Genomic DNA, 18,786 nt, shown 5'->3' with positions numbered 1-18,786 from the left:
CAATGTCCAACCACAACTTCTTCGACCATTTGCGCGGTGCCGTGCGGTGCTGTGTAGGGCCTCTTATGTACCTTTCATCACGGCCTAAAAATCACCCGCATAAGTAGGTACTTTGGTGGATAATTTGATCAATAGCTTCCCCCGCATTTCAGCTCACATCAAGCCGCCTCTTTGTGCACCTACTCTTTCCAGGCAATGCTCAGTAGTGCAGGCACAAACCGCCTTGCATAAAGACGGTGAGAACTCACCACTTGCTACTGCACTCCTCAAACTCAATTCCTCAAAACTTTCCGGATATTTGATGAAATGATCCGTGATTTTTTGGTGCTCCGACCTCTCCTCCTCACCACCCAGACTGTGGCTCAGCTGAAGCGTGGACATATCCACCAACTAGTTTAGCCACCTAATCCTGGCTCTGGCCTATTTTCGAGACTTGCAGTGCTCGAAGCTGTAGCCGAAGCCATTCGGGCTCTGATGTTCTCGAACCGCAGTAAAGAATTTACGCTTAGGTACAAGGACGGTGTGGAACACGTGTGATGTACGTTCTAATTTGCGAAAGGCCCTGCTCGAGACTACGCTGACCATTTGGTGTGACGCGGCTTCGAATGTCCTTCAATAGGGTCTCCATTTCTTCGGGAGTGCGAACTTTACGTTCATGTGATAGTCGGTTTTCAAGATGGTACTTTGCCTGCTCTTGCCATTGAGTGAGGAAGCAAGGAAGGGTCAATAATAACAGTAAGCCGATCACCTTCCGCGACAAACTTGATCGGATGTTGTTCACAATCCGAAGTCGACCTCCACATAATATGACTTGCCTTTAATAGCTGTATTGTCGTCAAAACTTGTGTTGGAGGGCAAAGCTGGCCTTTGGTGAAGTCATTGACACCGTCCGATAGATGAATTCCTGAATCACCCAGCAATAAGCTTTCGCAGCGGATCTCAACCTCGAGTATGGCATCGTCGTCACCGCCCCTGTGGTTCTCGTTGTCACAAAACAGGACGAACCCATAGTCTCGTACTTCAGCACGTCGTAAGGTTGTGACGTAAGTGTCGGGCCCTGAACCCACTGTGATCTGAGTATTGTAGAATTGAGAGACTAGAGCTGAAAGGAACCGTCGGAACTGCCTTGTGGGCGCTGTTTATTGCTGGGCCCGGAATGCGGATATGACCATGAGGATGTAATTGATACTCGGGCAGTCGGGACAACTTTGGTGGATCCCGAGAAAGAGTGGTAACACCGAGAAGGCGTACCATCCAGGTAAAGTCGATATCTCGGAGTACCATCCAGGTATGTTATAATTCTTTTCCGAGTTTTTGATCGTTGACAGGGAAATCTTGCAAGGTAATTGATTTGAGACAAGGAAAGGATACCCGTTCCGATATCCCCAACGCAGGCACCCTACCCTCTTCACATCAAGCGTTCCGTCAGGAAAAGAGATTGATTCCTTTGCCAAAACCTGGCAAGAAGCAAGTTGATGGGTCGATCCGTGCGGTTGAGGCAGAGCGGCAACACTCTTGTCTGCTTTCCAATCTTCCAGAGGACAAAACTGGGCGCCTTCAATGTCCTCCATCTGAAGCACGTGAAAGTCGAGTTCGCTTGTAATTTGACGACCTTGTGAGTTCTGGAGGCTATGCAGCTTCCCCACGGCCTCTGTCAGCGCAGCACGCTCCAAGGCTGGTCGCATAAATGTATGTGGTTCTCGTAGCAGCTTGTCGCGTATCCACTTGATCGGCATCGCAGAGGTCATACTTTCTGTGCCACAGAGGTCGCGACGCTGAGTGAATGAAAGCAGCAGGCAGTATTGCTCGCCTCGTAACATAAAGCTTGATTCATAAAGCACTCTCATAAACAGCCTTAGCGATACTTTTCTTTCATTTCTGTACCTCCGCTTTAGTACCTTCGATATCTTTTTAGTTCTAATCAGCCTTTAGAAGTGCGGAACCAGCAGACACGACTGCTAAGGTGCTAAATGTGAGAAAAGTGGCAAGCAACCTGCATCCCTTCATGTGGTGGTCATCGAACACAGATCCGCCTCATTGGGCGAGCCACTGTTACATACTGCGATATCCGGCGAATCCAACTCGTGTGTGATAGCCCTCGCGACCACATCATCTCCTTGAACGGAGCAAAGGCTTCTTATCCGCTTTGCAGGATGAGTGTTCCTTATTGTCTTGCAGTTGCCTTGCTCTTCCCTGAGCTTGTGTTAGTGGCAGACTCGACACGCTTAAGGGCACTGTTGTAGGGGGCGTCTTTCGACTCAGGAGCTCTCAAAACTCCATGAGGACTACTAATTGGAAAAATAGAATCCGGCTCCATGAAGAACAAATGCGGCCCAGTAACAAGGTTCTGGCTTGGTCTTTTTGATAGCCAAAGTTGCCTCCCTGAAGGCCAGTGCAAGATTCAGAACTTGACGAGGCGAATGCACTCGGGAGACTGCTGGGTCACTGCCTTGTGCCTTTAAGTTGCTGTAAAATTTCTCCGTAAAGAATCGTCCCGAGGAGCTGCGGACAGGCCACAGTGTTCCAACGACTGAAGATGCACCTGCACAGAAAAGCGCGGAGACGAGCCCCAGAGGATCATTGCCAGACGTGAAATTCTGGACACTGGAATCGCACGCGATATTGCAGACCACAGGATGATTCCGAGAGATGTCCATGACGAATACATCCGCGACAGCAAGGCGAGATGAGCGCCCCAGTAGATGGTCCGTCAACAATACCTCCTTCGGGGTAGGAAAAGCTTCGAACGGCATCTCAGCTTCGAGACGCGCCCGGGCCTCTTGTATCGAGCTTTGGTGATTATGAGATTGAAGCTCTTCGGAGCCCCCGATTGATCCTAAAACCAAACACTGGTTCAGAGCCTCTCTCTGCGTGTAGTAGGCATGCCCATGGTAGTGAATCCAGGTCGCTGTTTCGAGAGCATTTCGCAAGGAATCTCTCGTGAGATCGAGGCCCAACAGTACGCTCCCGTCGAATAGATTTGCGGTATTCCTCAGATGGTTGAAGATCGAATCTCGCTCGTCCTCGATGCCTGGTTGTTCGTATGCAGAGGTAAAGACGGCTTTTCCAAGCAGGCGCCCTGCGCCAACGGCTGGAATATCCAAAGCTCTCTCCAGACACCGTCGATATAGGTTCAACCCGGATGAATAAATGACCGGGTTGCGCTCGATCATGATCATGCCGGGATTACCGTCAAAAGGAATCCCGTGGAAAGGGATGCCTGCCATTTCACCTGGAATATTCAGAATCATCAGGTCTCCTGGCCTACATACGTCCTCAAGACCCATAACCAAGTTGCGTAGAATGTGTAGAGCTTTCCAATCCAACTCTAATTGTGCGACTTGACCTACAGGGAATTGCAGGTAGGACTGAGTCCAGACCTTGATCTGTTGCAGCTTTATATCCAATTTCCAAGACCGTGGCATCGAATGCTTTTCCCTGGAATTTATCGCTAGTCGCCATATAACTTTCCGCGAATCAATGAACCAGTCGACAAGAACAATATTGGCGGCCTCAGGAAGATAATTGAGAAGGCCCCAGATATCCTCTAAATTGTCGTGATGCATTGGTCCGGAATTTTCAGGCCCATCCAGCATCTGTCGAAAAATCGGATGTTTTCTCATTCGATCTCGTTGTCGATTCAGTACTTGGACGGTTTCAAAGTAGTCGATCGGGTCTAGTTTCGCAAGCCCCCTTATCAGTCTGATCTCTTCGGAGAGGTCATCTGCAAGATCCTTGTGGTGCTTCACTGCCATCAATACCCGACTAGAAGCAGTCTCCCGATCTTGCAGCATGTCATGAAGAGCTTGTCCGTATCCCCGCTGAATCCATGACCAGGCAAGTCCCTCGTTTGCTGTCTGGAGGAAGAACCCACCGGCGTATTTGCAAAGACCAGAGAAAGACCATGTTCCGCCCAGGGCGCGTCTTCGAATCCATTTCTCCAAGTCATCACTTGACTGAATACCCCGACGGACGTTGCGACAGATGAAGTGCGCGCCCTCAAAATATTCAATCATCGCTCGAACATATTCAGATCGAGCGTCTGGCCAAAACTTGAGACATTCTGGGACAATCATGGCAAGCAGAGATGCTCGCTGCAAGTATTGTCGCTCCGAGAGAGCGGACTGGAGCGCCTTCAAGTTAGTGGTGAGGAGCTCATACTGAAGACGTCGAATGAATCTGAGGACTTGTTCTGAAGGTCGCGGTCGGTGCGATGACAGTGACTGAAGCGCAACAGCATAAGCCATTGCACTGATGCTCATTTGGTGAAGCGTGGCAGTCTTGTTATGCAGGACGATCCCATACATCTTGCGAGCGTACGAAAAGAGTTCCGCATAGCGCCTTTCTTGCATCAAGACCCTGATGTGAATGAGTGACGTCGGCGTTAAATCTATGCCTTTCGTTGTCTGAGCATCATTCGGGGAGGTGATCAATCTTCGTACACGATCGTCATTGACTTGAAGCTGGTCACACAGTGGTGAAACCATCGAAGATAGTTGGTGCGTCTTGTCGTGGTATTCAGGCCACCTAGAGGCCTTTCTGTCGGAATCAATCCAGGTGTTTAGAAGGATGGTAATTCGTTCGAGCTCATGTCGTAAGTCATTCAGACGACTTTGATTCTCTGAGTTGTGAACAACTTGATTTGCTCGGGTCCGGACAATTGATAACCTTGACACGACCACATGATAAGCCGCGACGGATCTCTTGGACTCTTCGAGGATACACTGATAACAGTCAAATTCTCTAAGAGCATACCTCAAGGCGTTTTCATCGTCCTCCAGCGTGCGGTAGCTTGTCCAGGCGCCGCGACAGGCTGCACGGATGAAGTCCGGGATCCGTACCGAGTCCTGCTGAGTTAGCACGTGCTCAAAATACGCCCGAGCTTCATCAGCACGCCCCAGGATTTGGGCCAATTCAAGATAGTACCAAGACTGGACCAAGTACACTCCTCGGCGATCACCGAAAGATCTCAATCGAGCCAATACCGGATCCAGGAAGGGCTTGAGCTTCTCCGGGAGTCCCCGAACAGCTGCTGCAAGTTTTATTGCATGTTTTGCGCTATTCAAAAGTAATGACGCTTCGAGCCCACGCAAAATTTTCTCGTGCAAGCCGAGAAGGGTCTGTAGGCGACGATCTGCTTCGGCCACTGTAGAACGCAATCGCGCACTCCAGAAGTTGGGCTCGGTAGGGGGTAGCAGCAGCTCATGTGACGACTGGACAGTAATGTCATCTGCCTGGGATTGGGATTGGGTCGGTTTAGGTGGATGGTCATCCCCCAGCTTGAGCTCGAGCTCCGCCATATCTGGGAAACGGTGCCAATAGGTCAGTGCCAAATATGCAACGTGATTGGCACAATTTTCCTGCAGCGCGATCGAAGACGCTTCCTCCAGGTAAAATTTGCTGGCTTGGATGGTGTTGCCAGATGCATGAATGTTGGCGAGTTGACCTAGCGCACATGAGCGAAGCAGGCACAGATTAGGACTACTCAATGTCTCGAGATATTCTTGCCATTTGAGCATCAGTTGAATAGGATCAGAACTTATCGCGAAGTCTCCCGAATACGTTTGGAAGAAAATGCTCGCTTCCATGAATCGACGATTTTTGGCACGAAGAAATTTGATAAGTGGCGGAAATCGATTGCGTAGTGTCGTGAGAACATCGTCTCTGCGGACATAGCCAGAGTCACATGCCCGTTTAACGATGACTGCGATTGCATCTTCAATATCAACCTTGCCTGGTTCAGCATGAGAGTGACACGCGGAAATGCACTATTCTCACTCGAGCGTCACTCATCGGAGCATCTGACTCGTCATACGTTTCGGGATCGCTCATTTTCCAGAGAGCACGCTGAGTCATGATCGCTCGAGCTCGTACTCTCAATCCTTCTGACTGGAAGTCGGTCTCGATGGCCCCTTGTCAATGATGTCAAGGGTGAAGAGGCACAGTCAGGACAGAGCGGGCGCTTACATTCACGAAACATGTAAATCTGGTCAACTTCTCTCGCGAGAGCAAGGGCAGATTCCACTTCGAGGCATGATGTTGACTTCACTACCGCCGACAGTAGCGCGAGAAGTGCCACATTTTCGTTGAGCAGCGCATACTTTTCCAGGAGCAACTGACTGATCGGAACACGGTCGAGAGTCCGTTGAGCCCCACTGTAGTCTCCGTGTTGTAGATACAAGCAGACTGCATGACTTGCGACGCATAGGTCCTCAATGTCCGCATTTGCTAGTGTGGAAACATATTCCCTTCCATTCCCCCACTCATGTCGGAGACAGAAACGTCGGATGTAAGCGACAACCTCGCGGACCCGGATCGAAGTGATTGTACAATCGGGAAAATACAAAGTCAGGGACTCGTCGCCGTCCATTTCAGAAAAAGCCAACATGTCCAAAATTTAGACGTTCAAGCAGGTTATGTGGGCTATCAGGAAAAAGGACGCCAGATCACGTCACGTGAGTCTGCTATCATCCGGCTTGGCGCCACCAGCGATTGAGGCCAGAACGTCCCGAGCTCGGAAAACCTCAAAACCAAGCTCCCACACTCGCATCCACTATGCTGAACGGCGATTTCGAAACGGGATTTTCCATCGATGAAGGCTCTGAAGCCACCCTACGCATACGTCATGACGGCAACCCAAACAGGACTAAGATCACCGCTCAAGATCTTGGCAATACCTCGTTCGCCGTGAAGCTCTCCCATGTCCAATACGGCACCTATTCCGGCCAGGAAGCCGTCCTCCTACGATTTAATTTCGAATTCACCTTTCAAGATGGAGGTTTGAAACGATTTCAGTCCGCTGCGATTCGCCTAAAGCTAGAAGAGACGCAGGATGCCAGCCTATCCGACCCTTCTCCGAGATTACCCAAAAATGACCCAAAGATTGTCGTCATCGCCCCAGTACAAATTTACGGCGAAGTCAAGAAAGAGTCGAGGACCAGAAGTTGGGAATTGAGCGTGCCTATACAGTATAATAATCGAGGTGCTCAGGCTGGTTTGGAAGCTAGCTACACCTCAACCACACAAGTTGAAGTGGATCACCGCATGCAGATCCATGGATCCACCACCAGTGACGACGAACATGACGATGATAACATCGCGGTCTGGCGCACCATTGAAAATAAGGCACAAGAGAGCGGCATACTCCATCAATTTCCTGCCGCAGTTGTCGCGGTTCTGCCGGCGGAGCATGAACGTCCAGTCAAGCTCACCGCTTTGGTCCAGCCTTCCATAATCTTCAGCCTCAATCCATTGCGTCTTGTGCAGAAGAAGGATGACGCTGTCTTCCTGGACAGAAGAACGCCGAAAGGGAAGCCATTCGGGCATGGGTTGGACTTCGACAACCCCGCTTTTCCATGGGGTGACGTGGTAAATATTCCAAAAGAATATCATGTAAGCCTTTGCATTCGATCTTGTCCAGGGCGGGAACTGACCTAGCGTTCAGGATCAGTTGACTTCGTAGTGTTACGAACCAAGCATGCGGCCATATGACGACCGCAGGCAACCAGACCAGGAAGGAAGGAAAGCCGAGTCAGGCTCGGCGTCATACTACAAGGCTATGTCACGTGATTGGGATCAGCGGGCCGCAAGGCTGAACACTGAGCAGGAGAGACCAGGGGATCAGTGTGGCTCAGTATGGATCACTGAGCACCACTGATCCGTGCTGATCCTCCTGGGGTATATATACATGGTCCTTTCATAGTCTTACTTCGTAGTCAACTTCGTTCACGATCATACCCATACGTTTGGCTCTTTGATCACTTCGCTCTTGTACATTGACTCGCTCTGTACTCGTGCTCTCTTTCGACGACAACCCCCTCGCATACTTCCCACTTGCCAAGGAACCCTTGTCTCGTGACATCACCCCGTGGGGCGATTCATAACACGTAGGTGTTCGTGTGGGAACTAAAATATCATACAGACGAGGACAGGTCCTAGAAGGATTCGACACGTGCTTTGGGGGTATTCTACGTCTAACAGCCTTCCCTGTCATGCTGATTGTAAAATGATGCTAAGGTATCATGGGAGATCTCTACAAAGTGCTTTGGACGGGTCTGCTCGCCTGAATATTGTCAGGAAACCCCCCAGGATAAGAGGTATACTGGCGAGGCTCCCCCAGGACAAGGGACCTATATCACGTGGCTACAGCACGCCAAGCCACTTGGCATGCTGACAGTATATACAGCGTACATAACGCGCACCTCGACGTCGCTCTCTAACGATGAGCGTAGTCGATGTCGATAGGACTGCCATACCAATACTACTGGCAATTGATCTGAGCTGTTGCGAGCCATGCACAATCACGCTATCGGTGATACAAACCTGCCCGTGCTGGTGCACTCGATCATATCGACCTATCCGCAGAGTTGCGGCGGACTCGCCGGGTCCATGGTCTGCATCAGCTGTTCGAGGATCATCAACGACGAGAGGCCACGCACTCCGCCGCCATCAAGCGCCAGCAGACGTACTCTTTTGGTCGCCATGGCCGATCCAGCGACACTCAAACGACGGTTTTGATTATGGAAAATTGAGCCTATCAACACACATGTACCGGCACCGGCCTGATATCGTCACCGGCACTGTCATCATCGGAGTTGTCCGAGGCGAGTTCCCACTGACAGGCTTTGCGGGACGATTTGATCTTGAGAGCGTCTTTGATAAGTCGGACCAATGCTGAACTTTGCTTCAGCAAAAGGTGTGTGTCCGTCAAAGCTTCGAGGGTCTCCGGACGATTCGCTTCCGGAAGCCTGAATGGGTGCCCGCTCGAATGGCCCGAACCTCCCATATATACCTCCACTGCCTGTCGGCACTACGCCGTGGAGGGCGCGGATCTTTGTGTGCTTGCGTCTTTTGGCTCTTTGGAGGTGCCACACGGGTGAAAGGGATTTGTTGATCACGATGGCCGTTTCCAGCATAGTAGGTCTAATTGACCTATTATCTCGTCTGCAAGGATTCCCGTTGAAGGTGAACGCCGACACGAGCACACCTCGAAAGTCCATTAAATCCCGTGGGTTCCAGCTCCAAGGAGAGTTTTCCCATTCTTCGAGAAAACCTTGTTTGACAGTTTGTCCCGGATCAATTCGTCTAGCTGCAGTACCTGCTAGGCCGAACCGGACGGAAGCGTTGGCACTGCAGAGCGCTTCTGAGCATCTCGTGGGCTCTTCCACAGGCGGGAGGAAACAGCCCTTGTCAGCTACCAAACGACCTCGACTTCGGGATGCCAAAAAGTGACACTCTTCCTCTCTACTTCTTTCACCAACTCAGCAGCAGTGGGCTCTTTCTCCAGACCCATCACAATGACAATTCTTTGCCGTCAGATCGTTGAAAGTACTTGCCCCTCGCAGGTCCCAAAGCCAACACCGAAGCCATCCAGAAATTTAATGCCTCTTCGAATCTATCTTTTGGACCACCTAGAATGCCCTTCAAGGTAGCGTCCTTCTTGATCGCCAGGACATTAGCATTGACCCGATTCCCCGGATCATCTTCCTTGCCGGAAAGGTAGCCGATGGCGTTAATCAGACCGCCAGAGGCTCCACAGTCAAATGACTTGTGCAATGTTCTAGCGTCGCCAGCTTCGATATCAGCTTCGAAGACAATATCGGCACCATTATATTGGGTGATCTGCATTACTGTATCTTGCTAGTCGGGATTCGTCCGATACTTGATTGTGTTTGTCGCACCGGGCAATTTGGCTCGCTCCAGTTTGCTGTCTGAAGAGAACGTTACGATTGCTGATATTGACGAATTAACATCTTCGAATACCAACGGAACAACCGCAGGGGGCATACTCACTGGTCGCACCGACAGTATGCGCAATTTGCAGTCCACAGATGGAAACTCCGCCAGTTCCTTAAAGCAGGACTATCTCCATTTTCCCACTTGTGGTGCCCAGAGGCATCATTCCGTAGAGAGACATCTATGCCGTGATTGCAGCGATGGGCAAGGTGCAAGCTTCCCCATCACTCAAATAATCTGGAGGCTTCACAAGTCCAATGGCATGGAAGACGCGATATGTCTGCAGACCCCCGCCAGAGGTAGACCAAGCCCAGAAGCCGTGTCTTTGGCCGTGATTTGACCACTGAGATGTGTTTGATTGCATTCGGCACGACGCGGTCACCGACGTTCCATGCGCAGATCGTCGTGCCCTCGCCTATTTCCACTACAACGCCGCACATATCTGAACACTGAGCGATTGATGAAGTAGCCCCAGTCGACTTGTGGTGTGTATATGTTCCCATGCACACTATCATCAACCACGTGTATCTCAGCCCGCGACTCACAATACTTGCTTGCAAGAGAGAGAGAGAAGAGAAATTTCGCAAGACTCACCTTCTGTGTCGCGGTAGTTGAGCGAAACAGTCCAAATCTCGACAAGCACTTCACCCTTGCCCGGCTTCAGCATGGGCTTTGTGGACATTGTCAAGTTTCCTAGGGCCATCTTGTGAGGCTTGCCATTGATGGACCTCTGCTGAACGCGTCATATTTGCCACAAGTGGAGGACAAGAGTGAGATCGTATAACAAGATCTGGGGTTGAGTAGAAGCTATAATCTGCAGCCGCTGTGCCTCACGAGTGTATTTGCATAATGGAAGGGAGGTATGAAATAACTTAAACCTACGAGTGCATTCCCGTCAGCTATTTATCCTGGAAATGAAGTTCGCATATCTCCGAAGGATTGACCAAGAAGCCATTAGAGCTGTCTCGGGGGCGCAAAGAAAGCGGTATCCCGCAGAACTCGGTTCCCAGAGTCTTCAAGAGTTCGACATATCACCTCTTGCAACTTCCACAGCATGACATTATCAGGTTGTTGTTAATGAAGCAATCTCAGCAATGCCATCATATACGGACTTTTCGGCTCCCATCTTCCATCATCCTCGGACAGGTTGAGCGGTCTTCTAGACTCACGCCGGGAACGCCCAGCCGCTTTTTATTAATGGGTGAATGGTGAAAAGGTTAAAAGGTTGGCGTTCACCCGGTCCGTTGTGAAACTAGGACAAGGAGGCGTACGAGACAAAAGAATTGGTGGTATGGTTTAGTAAAAAGGGGAGAACACTCAGTCATGTGATGCCAAGGCTTCACACCCTTCCCGACTTCAAGCAAGGTGGATTTCTTTTTTCTCTCACTCACACCTGTTACGAGTCGCTCCACCAGAGGTGTCACAAGCACGTGGGTTTCCTGACAAGTGGGAAGTATAGAGTCGATATCAAAGAGAGCACGAGTACAGAGCGAGTCAATGTACAAGAGCGAAGTGATCAAAGAGCCAAACGTATGGGTATGATCGTGAACGAAGTTGACTACATAGGAAAGCTATGGGATCGTTAGCCGTATATATAGTTGTGAGTGCTCAGTGTTTGATTGATTGATTGATTTTCATACTCCCAGGCGGGCTAAGCCCAATGGGGAAATAGCTGCTTCTACATGGCTGCACGTGAAATTCCCGGTTCATGGTACTTCCTGCTCTTGGTCCTCGGCGGCATCCCACCCGCGGCTACTGAGGTCCCTCCACGACCCTATACACTTCCATCCTCAATACTACTCTTCTTGAGTGTTACTGCTCTTTCATCGGCACAGGAACTGTCGAGTGTAGGCTCGTTGCATTCTCAAACAGGGTTATTACCTCCTTTGTTCAGGGTCGAGCTTCAATCGACCGGTGGCTTTCGCAAAACGGATCGTTGCTCTGACTGCTTCCATGTTCGGCTTCCATTTCTTGAGCGCTCCGTCCACTCTTTCATTCGTCCATCCTCCGAGAAGGAATGACACATCCATCCACCGATCCGTAGTAACCTGAAGATATTGTTGGCGCTGTTTGGCCCAATGCGTGCATTCCGTTAGAAAGTGTCTGACCGTCTCGGGTCGGCAGCACCATTCACACTGATCCGAATCTACCGCTTTGCTAACGTAGACGGCACTGTTGAGTCGATTCTTTCCCGTTCGGAGTTGAGCTAATATCTGGGCCTCGTCGCGTTTAAGGTTGTCATAGAGCTAGGCCGGTGAAGCAAACGTCTTGAGAGATGGATGAATGCAGCTCTTGCGCAACGTCCTAGCCTGCAAGATCAAGTTGCACAAGTGGTCCGCAAGGACGATGGAAGGATATGCGGACCGCAAAGTTCAAGAACCCGAAGAGGAGCTCGGTTGCCATGTGTCAACCGATGGCCATGTGCTTCCGGGAGCATGCAGATCCTGACTGTCTTGAGTAGGTTCGACTCGGAAGGATTCTCACCACTGTCCCCCAAGCGAGACTGGAATAGGCTTGAGACGCTAAGCGTAGCAAATGCAAGCCAAAGTTCGCGATACCGTGGACAGTTTGTCACCTTAGACAGCTTGCATAGTTTGACTATACTTCTAAGGGTACAGTGCCGAAGATAATGCAAGGAGTCTTCAGAGACAGCGGACGCAGGGGGAAGAGCTGGAGGTAAAGGTCCAAGGTTTTGAGAAAGGCCAAATGACGCCCCAAAGCAAGGACTTCTTGTGTTCGTGAACAAGAAGGCCGCATACTGCGCCAGATCGACCCAATGGTGATGAGACTGGAAAGCATAGGCGTTAAGTGACGGACACAGGCCATCATTATGAGTGGTTCCACCATTGTCGATGGAACCCGGGGAGGCTTAACGCTAGCAGTCCCTAAATATTGACACTAAGGATTGCAAGGTTGGTCAGGCCTTCGACCACCCCAAACACCTGTTTCATGCGCGGCACTCGAGCGGCATAGAAGCCAATTTCCCTTGCATCGAGGTATTGGAGTGTTCAACATTGCTGGGTTTCTGACAGCTCCCAGAGCTTGGTTTGGATGGTCTGTGTCATTCGAACAGAAAGGACGGGGGAAGGTGGACCCGGAACAAGTACAAAAGTCCCGAGGAGGGTAAAAAAAGAGGGGGGGCCACTCAGGCTCACCAAGGGGTTGACTTTGCGATTTAATCAGACGAGGCTCTTGGCGAGCAGCGTAAGTTGACAGATGTCAACGTGTACGTACAGACCTTTTAACCAGCCGGCAAGTTAATGCGAAGAGAAAGATAAGGGTCTCGCATAGGCAGATGAGAGACATGATAGCCTGCATGAGCCCAAAGCATCATTCCTCCGTTATGAGGCCGCTGACTCGGTGTTGATACGCGCAATGAGAATGGTTGGAGGTTGTTGGCAAAGCACTAATGCAACGTGAGGCGAGATGCTTTTGCAAGGATAAAGAAGGAGGATGGAGAAACAGAGTGACAGGGCAGAAGAAGGAAGAGAACTTAGAGAAGGTGGAAGGTGAACTGGCGTTGGCCAAGACATTAATCACGACTGATCTACGCCTGGCCAGACGTAGGTCTGATTAGCCTCGCTTCTCACCACACTTCACACATCATCTCTCAAGCGAGAGAAATATTGTATCTTTGTTCAACGCCTGACCAGAAAGCCGTTAGCAAATTGTTGGTGTCGCAACAGCCGCAACATCACAGCATCGAATCAATTTTGCTGACTCACCGAAGTTGAAAGCGACGAAAGAATCCTCGAAATATTTGTCACCTCCAGACTCCAGAGTTTGTGCCGGCCTCATCCTCCCGCGGCTCGTGGGAGCCATGGGATAGTGCGAACTTTGCCGGCAGTAGTTAGTGCCCTCATTAGGGAGTTCTTGCGCAAGTAAGCGAGTGAAAATGGCTTCTCAGGCCTTGTGGGGCTTCCACCGGGCAATCAACCATTATATTCTCCAGTACCGAGGACGGAGCACGGTCCCCGCGAGAATAGTGCCAGTCATTTTCACTTTATTTTGACTCGATTGTTGCTTGGGAACCGTTCGATGTCAACGTGAGTTTGAATATCGTGTCGACCACTCTGCACCAGACATTGCATGTGAGTTTTCGGGCCTTCCTGTTCGATTGGCTTGCCATACAAGCCCCTCCTGCAAGCCATCAAGTAAGCGGCGTTGGGCTGTTTGACATAACGTTACTTTGAAAGCCAGAGTTGTGAGGACATTGAAGAAGCGATCAGGAAGCGTGAAGAGAAGGGAACTCCTAAAAGAAACGGTCGCGCGCGTAAAGCAAAAAAGCCAGGGCCGACGCCCAGGCAAGGCAGAAATCACGCGAAGAGGGAATTCAATTGGCGCAGAGAGAAATGGCGAGCGAAGAATGGGGATGCTTTACATCTGTCTTTTGATTTGGGCATCTTACTTCAATTATTACTAGGGCTGTTTCGCTCGTCGAAAATACAAGAAATGGACGGACGAGGTGGGTTAGAGCCAAGGGACTAACAAAAGCCACCTTATCCACCTTGTCCTCGATTTTTATCCACCTCGTCCTTTTTCATGAAGCCTTTCCTATCTAGGTAACTCGTCGACGTGGACGAGCCTGAAAAATGGACGAGCTCGTCCAGAAAAAGGACCCAGTTTTTTCAGGACGAGAATTTTTTGCCCTGTGACTCTGGGACTTCTCGACGAGATATTGACACGTGATTTATGTTATTATATAATCATGTAAATAAACTCACACTAGCAAGATCGGGAGATTGTCTCTTCCAGTCCCACTCTCGTCCAGCCGACGAGCGAAACAGCCCTACTGAGTTGTGACTGATGTTGATCGTATGTCGCAATGCAATACAATACGTAAGGAGGGATTCTTCGTTCTTCCCCAACTGCTCCATGTTCATGCGTGAGGGTACATATGCTAGTGTGAAGGTGTTACCGGTGCGCGGAAAAGCGTGAAGCTCCTTTTCGCACAGACTTTGCAGATATTTGGAAGGCTGTGGCTTTCGACGCCAAGTGTGGCTCAAACGTTAGCAGGAACCAATCATGTTGAACATATTTCATACTACCCGGCGTCGCCTCATCTCTGTCCAGCCCCTCACAGCTGCGGTTCAGCCGCAGTTCAACACACACGGAGCACATTGTAACAGGCAATTCTTCCACAAGATGCCGCTGCATACAACTTCCACAACTTGTGGGGTTGTAACATTTTGCGACCCGGCGTGGCAGAATGGAAAGGTTCAAGCGGTTAGTACATCGACGGCAAGGTAGTCCCTCGACTGCTGCTCCCTCGACTGCTGCTCCCTCGACTGCTGCTCCCTCGACTGATGCTCCCTCGACTGCTGCTCCCCCAACATTTCCACCATCGAACGCTTCTTTTACCACACTTCCTAGACCCAGTCCTGCCCTTCCTTGGTCGTCAGAATCATTATGGAGAGATGCATACGAAATACTGAAACAACGAGAACTTGGACTGGTACAATCTTTTGAACAGCTCTCAGGCGCTAGCTCCACTTCATTGGATTAGATACATTCTATTGTTAAGCCAAGATTGAATAGACGAGAAGAACGCCAGTGGATTATCGCTATTGCCGGCAAGCCTATTAAAGTTCGAGAATATAGAGAACACCTTATCAAGTTCGTTCTATGGAGCAAGGATATTGTAGCTAGCGCTATTAGCACACAACCGTATATGGCGCTCGCGTAGTCGGGCGTCACAATGCTATTACCGGTATCGTACTTTATGGCATATTATGTGCGTCGCTAACGAGTTCAGTTGGCCTTAGCACTAAGTGAAGAGAGCGATACTATGATCGAGGGGCTTGAACACATCGCCTCATTAATAAGGCTATACGATATACGGACTCATTTACGCCGCGGAACTACCGTAGATGGATACCGCAATATAGTCACCTAGCTATACTCTTAAATTCTCGAATATTAGGCGTCCATAGCCTATTATCTATCTCACAATAGTATATTTCGCGGTATGCATAGTATCAGTCGACCTAGTCATTGGATAGACTCGCTAAAGAAGATTAACAATGCCGATCAGTACTATCAGAAGCATAAAGCTTTGTGAAATAAAGAGGATAAACGAGCACAGTAGGAGAAACAAACTAGCGCTATAGAGAAGTCTAGCAAGATCCAACAATAGATCCTTGACGCCGTGCGCGATATTCTTGCCACTCGCGCTGCCGACAGGGAGGACGATCTTCGACGAGACATACTTCAATGCCTAGCTACTAACTATACTAGACAGAAAAATGTCAATTCGAAACGTATGCTAAACACCTATCGATAGTTTCTTGATGACCCTCGTTTCCGTCGATAGCGCGATTCGAGAGAGTCAGGCCTACTTTAGCTCTCAACTAGCCCGGGCTATAGCAAGTCAGTCCTATCGCGGGCTTTAATTAATGAAATGCTTCTCACCACGCAGTTAATAATATCAATCGTATGCTATTTCTTTTTCAAAGATAGCCTCGAGCGGCGACAACGAGGAAAGGACGCGCTATATAGTATCCTTCACTAGCTATATTCTCAAAATTTAGTATCCGGTTTAATTAACTACGCGTACTAGCCTTTCAAATCAAATGAACTAGGACTACGTTCAATATTCTTTCCTCTATGGAACCTCCTCACGGCAATAGCAGGTGATTCATCGTTAGGAGAAGTAATTTATCTCTTAGATACTTTGGATAAATGTCAAGCGGATACCAGACATTAATTGCTCGATCAGCTCCGTCAGTTCTATAATGACACTAGGCTAAGTAGCCCTAAGACATCTCGAATTAAATTCCTCATCACGAGTCGTCCAAACTATAATATTAACGGAAAGTTTCGCCTTCTAGACCTTAAGGTCAACTTCATTAAATTTACTAGTAACGACCGATCCTACCTTATTAGCTAAGAGATCAATCTTGTTATCGATTAGCGCATACCAAAAGTGGTTCCGCGACTCGACTCTATATCTCGTTGCGTCCTTATAGATTATCTAAAAGGAATGCAATAGCGAATATATCTATAGCTATATTTAGTAATGAAGGAGGTTCGACTTCGATTCCCTAGTTATGCAATAATGAAACGAATCAAGAGTCTACTATAGCAACTTCCCATATCTATCGCGGAAGTATACGAAAATATCCTCGGTCGAAGTCTTGACCCGGAAGCTACTCGCATTATCTTGCAGATCGTTCTAGCGACTATACGTCCTCTAACGATTGACGAGGTAACCATTATAGTTACGATAGCAAGAACGGAGGGTATTCGATCATATAAAGATCTTAATCTCGAACCTAAAGATATCCGAGAATCTAATCTTCGCAATATATACGGGTTTTTCATTAGCATTAGTGATTTGAAGGTATCTCTCCTTCATTAGACTACACGTGACTTTCTCCTTAGAACGAACATAGAGAATAGTACTAACAGAACGTTCTCCGCTTTAAACAAGAAATAGCACTTTTCTATGGACTTAGGCGTTGCTAAATATACTATTACCAAGATTTATATCGCACTACTCCTTTTCGATGTCTTTCGGAAGAGATTACCGTAGTCGAGTTATTATGGGTACAACTATTAGTGACAAGGCCGATACCAAAACCACGTTTCTAAATATCCATTGCTCAACTATACTTCTACAAGATAGCCTAAATATTATCGGGCGTCCTAGCACATATTAGTAAATAGAGAGATTAAATTAGTTCTATCAATTTACGATATTCGTTAGAGCTACTTTCAGACGTAGTTTCCCGTTTACTAGTATTTAGAAAAGCGGGAAAGTCGCCCGTCGGTAACAACTCTACTTATTATAAGTACCTTTAGTTTTACCGCGGTAGTAAGAAAAATCCTCATTATTGCAACTTAGGGCGAACGCGATAAGGAGGTAGCTCGTCAAGCCACGGTATTAGGGGACTTGATTAACGAACCGATTCAATATTACGGCAATACGCTATAAGCAGCGTTAGTAAGAGGCTACGTCGAGCTAGTGAAGCTACTCGTGAACTTAGGCGCCGAGGTGAACGCGTAGGGTGGACGCTACAGCAATACGCTACAAGCAGCGTTAGTGAAAGGCCGCGTCGAGGTAGTGAAGCTACTCATGGACTTAGGCGCCGAGGTGAACGCGTAGGGTGGATACTACGGCAATACGCTATAAGGAGCGTTAGTGAAAGGCCGTGTCGAGTTAGTAAAGCTACTCATGGACTTCGGCGCCGAGGTGAACGCGTAGGGTAGAGAGTACGGTAATGCGCTATAAGTAGCGTTAGTGAGAGGCCACGTCGAGCTGGTGAAGCTACTCGTGGACTCAGGCGCCGAGGTGAACGCGTAGGGTGGATACTACGGTAATACGCTGCAAGTGGCGTCAGTGGAAGGCGGCGTCTAGGTAGCGAAACTTCTTATGGACTAGGGCGCCGTCAATGCTTAGGCCGTGGGCTGGATTTGCCGATGCGGATGTTCAGTTCAGTCGCTTGTACAGCAAAACCATTCCTGTATTTCTCCCTTCCACGAGTTCCAGCATACTCTATTTTTAGCAAACTTAAAGCGGCGATGTGGGCGCTCGCAACCAATCTCTCCATGACGTAGTTAAAGTTCGTATCGCGAGTAACATCCCAGCTCATAGATGGCACCTTTCGAAACGCTACGAGTGTGAATACCTTCAGATGATGGTGCAAGCTCTTGATCTTGCTATACTATCTCATATGAATCCTCATACGTTGACTGTTGCTCGGGAATCGTCTGATTAACTCATCATGGTTCCTGCACGACCCGGGCAGACTATATCTGCAGAGGAAGTCCTTGTTTTTCGGCCCTACCGGCTTGCCTGTCTCGCTGGTCTGACTCGAGGACTAAAGGTATGGGTGTTCCATCGTCAGCCTGAACAGCCCAGAGAGCCACTGTATCCCCTTACACGCGCACATAACCTCACTGCAATAGGGGTCCGCTTTGGCCAGTTCCCACTCTCGAGAGAGACGAGCTGATCGATCACTACAACATTGGTGGCGGCCAACTCTATCCTGTTGAAACCCACGGCGGCCCTGTGCTGCTCAAGAACGAGCGTGAGTGCCATTGGCGAAA

The 18,786-nt window shown here is 49.2% G+C and overlaps 6 protein-coding genes across 6 annotated transcripts; 3 read left to right on the top strand and 3 right to left on the bottom strand.

Annotated features, from left to right (window-relative positions):
* Window positions 1-2,067: 2,067 nt before the first annotated feature.
* EDD37DRAFT_305779 (CHAT domain-containing protein) lies at window positions 2,068-5,618 on the bottom strand. Its single transcript, XM_062811258.1, has 2 exons — window positions 5,509-5,618; window positions 2,068-5,446 (listed from the first exon to the last, which is right to left on the bottom strand). The coding sequence occupies exon 2, from the start codon at window positions 5,298-5,300 to the stop codon at window positions 2,289-2,291; it is 3,012 nt and encodes a 1,003-aa protein (XP_062665092.1). The 5' UTR covers window positions 5,301-5,446; window positions 5,509-5,618; the 3' UTR covers window positions 2,068-2,288.
* Window positions 5,619-6,518: 900 nt separating this feature from the next.
* EDD37DRAFT_305791 (uncharacterized protein) lies at window positions 6,519-7,579 on the top strand. The gene is made up of 2 exons (XM_062811259.1): window positions 6,519-7,392; window positions 7,451-7,579. Exons 1-2 carry the CDS (start codon window positions 6,556-6,558, stop codon window positions 7,460-7,462), a joined length of 849 nt encoding a protein of 282 aa, XP_062665091.1. The 5' UTR covers window positions 6,519-6,555; the 3' UTR covers window positions 7,463-7,579.
* A 1,055-nt stretch (window positions 7,580-8,634) lies between these two features.
* On the top strand, window positions 8,635-9,564 carry EDD37DRAFT_305872 (uncharacterized protein). The gene has a single exon (XM_062811260.1). It carries the CDS (start codon window positions 8,752-8,754, stop codon window positions 9,229-9,231), a length of 480 nt encoding a protein of 159 aa, XP_062665090.1. The 5' UTR covers window positions 8,635-8,751; the 3' UTR covers window positions 9,232-9,564.
* Window positions 9,292-10,438, bottom strand: EDD37DRAFT_660450 (alcohol dehydrogenase; the record flags this gene model as incomplete). Its single annotated transcript, XM_062819108.1, has 6 exons — window positions 9,292-9,635; window positions 9,681-9,731; window positions 9,793-9,849; window positions 9,964-10,015; window positions 10,077-10,243; window positions 10,330-10,438. The coding sequence occupies 6 exons, from the start codon at window positions 10,436-10,438 to the stop codon at window positions 9,292-9,294; spliced, it is 780 nt and encodes a 259-aa protein (XP_062665089.1).
* Window positions 10,439-11,347: 909 nt separating this feature from the next.
* Window positions 11,348-11,981, bottom strand: EDD37DRAFT_678547 (uncharacterized protein; the record flags this gene model as incomplete). Its single annotated transcript, XM_062819652.1, has 1 exon — window positions 11,348-11,981. A coding segment is annotated over one exon (369 nt), but the record flags the coding sequence as incomplete, so codon positions are not given.
* Window positions 11,982-16,819: 4,838 nt separating this feature from the next.
* On the top strand, window positions 16,820-17,095 carry EDD37DRAFT_571635 (uncharacterized protein; the record flags this gene model as incomplete). Its single annotated transcript, XM_062814347.1, has 1 exon — window positions 16,820-17,095. A coding segment is annotated over one exon (276 nt), but the record flags the coding sequence as incomplete, so codon positions are not given.
* Between the last annotated feature and the right edge of the window lie 1,691 nt (window positions 17,096-18,786).

The sequence above is a fragment of the Exophiala viscosa genome, assembly GCF_022695815.1.
Source record: "Exophiala viscosa unplaced genomic scaffold EDD37scaffold_21, whole genome shotgun sequence".
Taxonomy (NCBI): Eukaryota; Fungi; Ascomycota; class Eurotiomycetes; order Chaetothyriales; family Herpotrichiellaceae; genus Exophiala; species Exophiala viscosa.
The sequence above is the reverse complement of the archived record's forward strand: the minus strand, read 5'-3'. Positions and strand labels throughout refer to the sequence as shown.

Coding starts and splice junctions, on each gene's coding strand:
- EDD37DRAFT_305779 (XM_062811258.1), bottom strand. CDS start 5,300: ATGGCGGAGCTCGAGCTCAAGCTGGGGGATGACCATCCACCTAAACCG.
- EDD37DRAFT_305791 (XM_062811259.1), top strand. CDS start 6,556: ATGCTGAACGGCGATTTCGAAACGGGATTTTCCATCGATGAAGGCTCT.
- EDD37DRAFT_305872 (XM_062811260.1), top strand. CDS start 8,752: ATGGGTGCCCGCTCGAATGGCCCGAACCTCCCATATATACCTCCACTG.